Source organism: Triticum aestivum, chromosome 5A (assembly GCF_018294505.1).
Source record: "Triticum aestivum cultivar Chinese Spring chromosome 5A, IWGSC CS RefSeq v2.1, whole genome shotgun sequence".
NCBI lineage: Eukaryota > Viridiplantae > Streptophyta > Magnoliopsida > Poales > Poaceae > Triticum > Triticum aestivum.
The window spans coordinates 26,659,366-26,669,209 of NC_057806.1; the positions used below are offsets into that span (position 1 = coordinate 26,659,366).

Consider the following 9,844-nt stretch of genomic DNA (forward strand, 5'->3'; position numbering starts at 1 on the left):
ACCCTCACGAGAAACCCAATTTTGCTTCCCTCTCTCCCCCGACCTCGCTCCGATCCCCATCCCAGCTGCCGGCGAGCTCGCGCGCCACCATGGTCGCTCGCCCACTACCGCGCCACCACCAACGGAGGCTCCTATTTCCGCCTCCCCGCGCCGCCCACACTCCCCCCTCCCCCTACCCACACTAGGCATTGTGCGCCGCCCCCTCTACCTCATGTGTGCCGCCGCGAGCCAACCACGCACCGGCGACTAGCCAGCCGAGGCAGACTCTGTCTAGTCTCCGCCGTGGACTGGGAATGGGCGTGGCGGGCGGTGTTGCTCTTGCTGCTGCTGGTGGTCTGCTACCACTTGAGCACTTGCGTTGGTTTTTCCTTGAACAGGAAAGGGTGGTGCGGCAAAGTAGCGTAAGTATTTCCCTCCGTTTTTGAGAATCAAGGTATCAATCCAGCCCTCCGTGATTGATGCCCCCTTCGGCGGAGCTCCGGAACAGGCCCCAAGATGGGATCTCATGGATACAGAAAGTTACGGCGGTGGAATTAGGGTTTTGGCTCCGTTTTTTATCGTTTGGAGGTACGTAGGTATATATAGGAGGAAGAAGTACGTCGGTGGAGCAACAAGGGGCCCATGAGGATGGAGGGCGTGCCTGGGGGGGGGGGGGGGTAGGCGCGCCCCCCTACCTCGTGGCCTCCCTGTTGGTTGCTTGACGTAGGGTCCAAGTCTCCTGGATCTTGTTAGTTCCAAAAATCACGTTCCTGAAGGTTTCATTCCGTTTGGACTCCGTTTGATATTCCTTTTCTTCGAAACGCTAAAATAGGCAAAAAAACAGTAATTCTGGGTTGGGCTTCCGGTTAATAGGTTAGTCCCAAAAATAATATAAAAATGGATAATAAAGCCCAGTGATGTCCAAAACAGAAGATAATATAGCATGGAGCAATCAAAAATTATAGATACGTTGGAGACGTATCATGGTCACCGTGCCGGCAAGGCTCTGCCGAACTGATTCGGTGTGTGGTCAGTCAGTCCCCTCGGCCATATGAAAGCTCTGTTTCATCTAACATTTCTCCACACTGCTCACCTTGTTCTGTATGGATTATGTTTACCCGTGGGAGTTGCGAACATTACGAACTACTTATCCAAGCAGTATTGATTTGTTAGATCTGAAACTTACCAAGTTAGCTGATTTGTACAATTGCCTACCTATTATACTACCATGTTTGGCGAGAACGACAGTGAAAGCATAATCCTGGTCAAGATATCTGATTGCTTCGACACGGAAATTTATCCTCATCTTAAGGACATCATCAAGGTGAGCCAAATTGATTACATTTCATAAGCTAAACATTTTCAGTGCCTCAAACAAGTTTCTGGTAAGTAATTAGTTATGTAGAGTGTTATTAATTAGGAAATGGAGAAGATCAAGCGGTTCCCGATGGACAACAACGTGCCCTACACAGAGAGTCTGAAAATTCTGCGGACATTGTGAACCCCAAGACCTGCAGCTTAGTGCAGCCGACGGGAGGCTTGTGCAGACCTACAACCAGAAGTCAGTGTTGTCTATACCCCAGCACAAATTCTACAAGCTATACTGACCATTCATGCTTCCTTACATCTCCATCAACATGCCGAAATTCATATATTTCCTGACGCACCCTAATCCTGATTGAAACATGTGCATATGTCTACTTATTATGATGTAGGGATTGAGCTACTTTGGGATCGATATCGATGTGCACAGGTTCAACTACATATCGTGAAAGGGCTTCGAGACCTTCTGAGAGCAGCACAAACATGGCGCCATTGATCTTGATCTAACCATTCAGGTACTTAAGTTTCCTTCTGTTCTTGGCCTTGGGACCACTTGGCATGAGGAGTTTTTTGTTCAGAGGAAGTCTAATGTCTGAACCTTATGCATCTCGGTAACTTACACTATGTCAGCTTGGTCACTTCTAGCGTGTCAGCTTGACAACACTCACTTTGCTAACCTGTTTAACTTATTTTATTTTTCAGCATAGTAACTTCAATTGTTTCTACCTGATAATTCATATTGATTTAGCTTGATAAATTATATCATGCCAGCATTTTAACTCGAACCACTTTGAATACTTGTTTTTTTACTTTAACCAAATAACTTAAGCAACTTGAGCTGATAAGTTAAGTTATAAACTTATAATATGTCAGCCTGATAACTTCTGATGTATCAAAATATTTAACTCTAACTGGTTTCAACACTTATGTTTTACTTCGACTTGATGACTTATGCAGCTTGAACCTGATAATTTATAGTATGTGGCCTGAAATAAATTCTAGTGTGTCAGCATGATAAGAACCACTTTGTTAGCCTATTTAACTCATTCTATTTTTTCAACATGGTAACTTGAACAATTTCTAACTGATAGTTCACATTGTTTTAGCCTGATAAATTATACCGTGTCAACATATTTGCGATCTGCTTTCAACATTTTTTTTACTTTCAAACCAATTAATTATGCAAATTGAGCCTGATAAATTATACCGTGCCAACATATTTAATTTGGTCTGCTTTACTTTTAACCTGATTAATTATGCAAACTGATCCTGGTAACTTAATATGCCAACTTGATAACTATGAAGTGTCACCATGTTTCACACTTGTCAGCATGTTTAATCATTCTATTTTTTGCATGGTAACTTCATTTTAGCATGATAATTTATGATGTGTTAGCCCAATAACTTGTATTTGTTTTGGCCGATAACTTGTATTGTTTCAACCAGATAAACCACATTTCTCTTTATCTTATCAGACGACAGGGAGCCTCATGAACAGGGGCTTCTCCAGTCACCCACTCCGAGTCACTCAACCTCAGGGCAGCCATCGGCGCCACCAAGCTCGCTAGCCCGCTCGTCTAGATCGACGGCGCCATGGTGCTCACCTTCTACATAGGTGTGGCCTTCAGCTTCCTCCAAGCCGCTGCCGTCGGCCTCGGCGTGTAGCGCAGCCTCACCGGCTGGATCATCTCCAGCAGGTTCCAGATCCTCATTTTCCTCTACTCCATAAGAAACCAACCAACCATCGTGCTTCTGAATTGCTGCTACAGTATGCACAACATGGCTTGCCACTGATCGGCTTTGATTGATTTTACCTAAATTCAGGGTGTGGTCGCATCCAGCATGTCCTTCGTGGTGCTGACATGGTGCATCGACCGAGGACCTAGCCTGGTCAATGGGAAACTCTAACCGCACTAACCAGGTCAGCTACATCATGCTTGTGTTGAGATTCATCAATCCATGTAGTTGTACATTGTTGGAGTTAGTGAATCAAAAACTTATGGAATCGACCCGTAGATAACTCATTCCATCCTAGTGATTATCAAAGAACTTATTGCAAGGAATTTTTCTACATGATGACCTGAGGGGCTGCTAAGTCACCTGGGCCTGTAACTTTTAACCGGGTGCTGGAACATACCCCGGTAATTCCCGCGAAAATAGCACGCTAATTTTGCACCGCATGGCTGGTAAGTTAAAATATCCCGTGCCCTATTAACTTCAACTCGGGGAAAAAATATTTGAAACATACACCGATAACTCCTTCCTAAATAGCATTGTAATTTAACACACCACAGACATGATAACTTCAGTGTCTAGTGCATGGGGAGAAGATTGGGAAACCTTTTTTTTTGCCTCCCGTACCTTCAGTGTAAACAACATGATAATTTACGTAATGCGGGCATGATAACTTAGGTATAAAAAACACGGTAAGTTTGACACCCGGTGGAGCAATATTGTTGAAAAACATCCCCCTGTAACTGATGTGTAAATAGCATGGTAATATAGGCATCTTAGGCGTGATAACTTAAGTTCAGAACACCGCGCTAACTTTTGACCCGAGGAGAAACATACAAAAGTAATTTTTTTTGTTGAAAAAAGTTTTTGAAAAAAATATCCTGATAACTTGTATAAAAATAACATGATAACATACGAACCTCATACTTGATAACTTACGCACCACGATAACTCTGTCCAAGGAGGGGAACAAGTTGTTGAAAAACATACTACTAATAACTTATGTGAAAAATAACACCATAATGTATGAACTACATACCCCATAATGTACGTATAACCACTGTGGTAACTTCGACCAAGGGGGGAAAAGGTTATTGGAAAACAAAATATACCCCCGGTAATTTATGTGAAAATAACACGATAATAAATGAACCGCATACCCGATAAATTACTTACAAACACCATGTTAAATTTGACCAAAGGGAAAATTATTAAAAGCCAATACCCAAATTTGACTAAAGGGAAAATTATTAAAAAAATAATACCCTTGGTAACTTATGTGAAAATAGCACGGTAAAATATGAACACATATCTGATCACTTGTGTACGACACCGCCTTAAATTTGACCAGGGGAGAAAAAAGTTGTTAAAAAAATACCCCTCAATAATTTCTATGTAAATAGCATGGTAATATACGACCCACATAGTTGATAACTTACACGAAAACACTGTGGTAATATGCATGTGAAAGAAGGGTATGGGATGATCATTTCTGTGAACCGGTGTGAAACATGCAGAAAAAATGATAGAACTAGGGTGCATAGTCTTAAACCCGGAAAGTGAGGCTGCTGTTTTGGATTTTTCAATTAATGATTGTTTTTTTTTGTGCAATCTCATTTCAAGAAGATTCAAGTAGGATGTAAGTTTATTAGAATCAGCAAAGGGAGCTAGCCTAGGTGGTTGTTGTGGTTACATTTAGTATGAGCGGGTGTGGGTTCGATCCCCTTGTCAGGCCTATTTTTTAACCGCTGATTGTGCGTGTTCTTTCGGGACGTGGTGGACAGTCCTTTTGAAAAACAATTTTTAGAAAAATTGTTCAGAAATTTGGAAAAAGTTTGTGTTTCGTAGAACATTCCGTTTTTTTGACTTAAAATGTTTGGAACGTCAATTTTTGTTAATTCTTTTGAAATACGTTCGGATTTCAAAATTAATTCCTTTTGTTAAAAAATAAAAATTAAAAAATGTGCTCAAATATTTTTTAAAATTGTTCGAAAGTATAAATAACACCTTCACAAACTCTGTTCTTATTTTTGTCAAAATCTGTTTGAAATTCCAAATTTTGTTCTGTTTTTTCAAAGACTATTTTGGAATTTCAAATTTTGTTCACATTTCGTCAAAAAATCTTTTGTGTGTTTTCAAGATGTGTTCAAATTTTCAAAAATATATATGCTACTGTACATGTACAGAAAATAACATCCAACTAGGAATATCCTGCAAAGGTAAGTTGCTAAATAAGTTTGCGATGCAATTTTCTTCGCATGTGGCCATTTACTCAGCACTCTGGAGCAGAGCGACGTCATGTGAATCCTGGCGGCATCGCGAACCAATCTATGGTTGGATGGTTAGAGGGACTATGGTATCCCCAGCCCATCAGGGTTCAAATCCTGGTGCTCGCATTTATTCCTGGATTTATTTCAGGATTTTCGACGATGCACATTCAGTGGGAGGAGATGTTCCCGTCGACGGCGAGGTACCTACAGTGACTTCGTAAATTTCAAGATGATATGTCGGCTCAGTCTTTCAGAGGCGTTCATAGGGATGAGTGTATGCGTATGTATCAGTCGTTCGGCGATTTTTACTACTGTTAATTATTGGCGGTGTGTCTTAGTGGGCCGGCCCAGCGACATGGCTCCTGTGCGCGCCGCGCTCCGTATTCGCCACAGAATGCGGCGCATAGGAGGTCCCCTTAACAGAACCTACTGTTCTTGCTTCCCTTCACAGCTCAGAAAATGTTTAGTGGCATAGACGTTCTAGCGTGCAATTACGGCCCATCTATTAGTTTACGGTCCATAAGGCTCACTTTTGGTTGAACACGGCCCATAGTGCTCATGATTTGGAGGGAAGTTGATGGACGGACGCCGCGCGCCTAATGCTTTGGATGCTCGCCTCCCGCCATGTCGTTGAGCTCCTCCGCCATTGCCGCTCCATCCGGCACCTCGACCAGCTCCACGCCCATCTCCTCGCCCACGGCTCATCCGGCGTGGCCCCTCTCGCCTCCCAGCTTGCCCTTCCTACTGCGCGCTCTCAGGTGCTGCTGGACACGGCTGACTCTTCCGCGCCCGTCACCTGTTCGACAGAATTCCTGACCCGGACAGGTTCATGCACAAAAGCCCTATCCGGGCGTGCTCCAATAGCAGTTGACCCCAAGAGGCGCTCTGTCTACACCGGGACATCTTCCGGCGCGGAATCCTACCCAACATGTTCACGCTTCCGTTCGTGCTCAAAGGCGTGCGTGAGGGCACAGGCCGCCGAGCACGTGCTGCCCGCCGATGGAGTGCTTGTCAACCTGGGGTATGTGCGGCAGATGATCATGCGTAACACGCTCCTGCATTCCTATGTGTCAACAGGGTCGCTGCGGGACTCTTGGCTGTTCTTCAGTGAGATTGCGCCGGACAGGACGCAGGCTGGGGAGACCGGCGAGGCATGCACCTTGTTTGGAGAGATGGGGTGTCAGGGAGTGCTGTCCGATGAGATCACGTCAGCCTGCTTCGTATGCGAGCGAGGTAAATCATGAAGTTGGTCAGGTAGGGAAGAACAAAGCCACAAGATCCAATGCTGAAGTAGGCATGAACACCTGGCCTCAAGGGACGCCATGACCATGCATGTGCCTCTGCATGCCTGCTTCGTCAGTAGCTGATACGCCAGTTATCCTGCAGAATGAGCCACGGCTATGTGCTCCTATGACAGTGGCGAGAGGGTTGAGCTGCATGATTTATTCGGAACAAGCGGAGGTGGTGTGGCTTGCCTGTCGTCCTTCCCCACTCTCCAGTCTTGTCGGATCAGATCCTCGGCACTGCAATGCATGCTTAATTTAGATTCTCGAGACGTCTGCATGCATCAGCGTGAAACTCTGAACTGATTGGCTAATTATAGTGTAATGTTGGCCCATCCTCCGGCATTCTTCTTCACACTTGATGAGTGGTCAAGTCCTGCAATGGGAATGAGTGGGTGAAGTTATTCCGCAAACAAACCAACTGTTACACCCACACTTGCTCCTAGCCAGTTCCATTTGCTCCTCCACCCATCCCTGTCTCTGTCTGAGGCGATTCTTTCTTGAGTTTAGTAACCTCTCTTTGCTGTTGTTATCTTCCGCGCCCCGCATCCCAAGAAAATCAATCGAAGGAACAGAAGACATTTGTTTGCAAAGGTGAAAGAGGTAAGCCTGTCACTATATTAATTCTTTGATTGTTCTTTCTGTATTGCCATACATTCCACATCGTTCTTCTGCTTTGTTTTTTATTTGTGAAATGTGCAGTAGTATTGATATTTGAGACCCGTCCTTTGATTCGTACAGAAATTGACCTGGGAAAGGAAATAATGAAATGCTCTGATTGAATAATGTGGTAAAGCCTTGTTCCTGGTACCTTTTCCTGTCTGTAGTTTTGTTCACATATGTACGGAGGTAGCACAAATAATTATGTCTTAATTAGAGGCTAAGTTTTGAATTTGTTTTCCATTCATCAGGAACTACATACACATGCCCATGCAGTGTTACCACAGCAAGACCTCGACAAATCCACTTGAATCTTGACACCAGATGATGGCACATTAACACGGAACGACAATAGTGCACAGATGAGCACTGATACAAATGCCAACCCTGCACCCAAGGATGCTAAGGAGAAGAAAGTGGCCGGCTCATCCTCCTCCTCATCGGAGCACCTGGACGAAGACGATGATTTCTTCCAGATCGAGGGACCGGTCCTCAATACCCAATTCTCCCTGGCCGGACCAAACCTCGACGGATCCCCAGACCCGAAAAGGATCCCCTCGTCAGTCTTCGCAAGGACGTCAACATTGCAAACCGACTGGAGCGTCACTTCGAACGAGGCTCTCTTCAGCATCAACGTCGGGAACACGAGCTTCTCCAAGGACCATAAGGTCTTGTATGGCAAGTCGGGTGAGATGGGCAACCCCAACGAGCATTTGGCGCCATTGCAACAGTTGTCGAAGCAGAGCCCAGGGTCCAGCCCCATAAAGGGGGCAGTGTCACCCAAGGCAACCGGGAAAGACAACTCGACTGTGAAGGGGGGAGGAGACGCGGATCACATAGATAGCATATCTCATCGTTCCGAAGGAAGCGCAACCAACTTTGCATTCCTGATGTATGGCCTCTCTATAACATGCACCCTCTATTAGCTAACTTTTTTCAGTATGAAGTTCTTTCTCGACTTTTCAGTTATCACCGTACAATGACACTCTTTTTATCTCCTTAAATAGCTAACTGCCTGTGAAGATATAAGTAGATATCTCAATGAACAACTTAATTACAAAATTGTTTTCTGCGCAATCTTTCACTTAGGCAAAAAATGATCTCATATCAAGAACTTTAGTCTTAAAAAGTTAAAATGTTTGAATTTTGTTAGCTCCCATTGTTGCTTAAATAAGCTAACGGTAATAATTAGAGTACCCCCAGACACAAGAAGAGTTAAGTGTATGATATTTCTTTCACTTGGTGAAATATCCAATCCCAGTGAATGACTTCTGGGCGCATTTTCCCAAATCGCGGTCTGATTTACAGTGTCTTCAGATTGGCAGGCGATGAGAAAGCCAGTGGGTGCTCGAAGGACACCCAACCAGATCTTGCCCGACAAAGCACAGCGCAACTGAGTCATGCACCAGAGCCAGAGCCGCATGATGAGAAGAACGAATCACCGAAAGCGGCAATGGAATCACCGAAAGCCGCAATGGAATCACCGAAAGCTGTAATGGAAGCACCTAAACCTGAAGAAGCCCCGGTAGCGGAACCGGCTCCAGCACCGGTGGAGCCACCGCCAGCGACAAAAATGTTTCCCTGCTGTTCTTGTTGTCCATTCTGTTGCTAAGGAGTATTCAACAGGTGATCTCAATCCGAATCACCTTGGTTCTTTCCCTAGATGACTCAGTATTTCATAGATGCTCAAATCAGTAGAAGGCCTTATACTGATTTGCAATCCGAAATTGTAAATCAGATCAGGAACTGGAGATGAGAGGGACATTGGCAACCAATTACTTGCTCTGGGTACAGTAGATTATCTTAGATACATACACTACTTGTAGAGAAGATGTTAATTTTGTACTCCCTCCGGTCCTTTTTACTTCGCATATAAGAATTGTCTGAAGTCAAACTTCACAAAGTTTGACCATATTTGTATGAAAAAATATTAATATCTACCATGCTAAAGTTGTACAATACATTAAGTCATGACGTATCTACCGGAATTGATTTCACATTGTGAATGTTGATGTTTTTTCTATAAAGTTGGTCAAACTTTACGATGCTTGACTTCAGGCAAATCTTATATGCGAACTAAAAAGGACCGGAGGGAGTAGTTTTTGATTGGGATATTTGTTTTATCATGGAGGCAATTTATACTATTTGGTTATAGTAATTGTGAGGATGCGTAGATGCTTTTAGTTTACTAATTGTAGGTGTTACATTTTTATATTGTTTTTGTTACTGTGATATAAATAAAATTAAGGTGTGTAGGTGCTATCTTTTCATATTGCTTTTATTTTTCTAATATAAATAAAATGAAGATATGTAAGGACCTAATTATGAATGTCATGTTGTCACCAGCAACTACAGAAAATTAACATCTCACAATCAAGTAAGATAAAATGAAAAAGGAAGCTGGACCAATCAATACTAATCTGCACCTAAAACACTTCATTGATTAGCAAGTAGGAATATAATAAGACTAAAATAGAATATCACAATCAGGGTTAGTGGCCTTGCTAACATCAGGGCCTCCGAAATGTGAAATCTTGCCATCTTGTTACATTTGCATTTGAAATTTCTCAGTGTTCTGAAATTTTTAGTTCAGCA

The 9,844-nt window shown here is 43.5% G+C and overlaps 1 protein-coding gene across 1 annotated transcript; it reads left to right on the top strand.

Moving 5' to 3' along the window:
• The first annotated feature begins 5,898 nt into the window (after positions 1 to 5,898).
• Positions 5,899 to 9,255, top strand: LOC123106405 (histone-lysine N-methyltransferase SETD1B). Its single transcript, XM_044528585.1, has 4 exons — positions 5,899 to 7,192; positions 7,331 to 7,379; positions 7,501 to 8,141; positions 8,567 to 9,255. Exons 3-4 carry the CDS (start codon positions 7,612 to 7,614, stop codon positions 8,859 to 8,861), a joined length of 825 nt encoding a protein of 274 aa, XP_044384520.1. The 5' UTR covers positions 5,899 to 7,192; positions 7,331 to 7,379; positions 7,501 to 7,611; the 3' UTR covers positions 8,862 to 9,255.
• Positions 9,256 to 9,844: the final 589 nt, after the last annotated feature.

Excerpts from the sequence above, each read along its gene's own strand:
- LOC123106405 (XM_044528585.1), top strand. The coding sequence starts at position 7,612 with ATGAGCACTGATACAAATGCCAACCCTGCACCCAAGGATGCTAAGGAG. Across the intron at positions 8,142-8,566 it reads ACCAACTTTGCATTCCTGAT|ATTGGCAGGCGATGAGAAAG; the intron begins GTATGGCCTCTC and ends CAGTGTCTTCAG.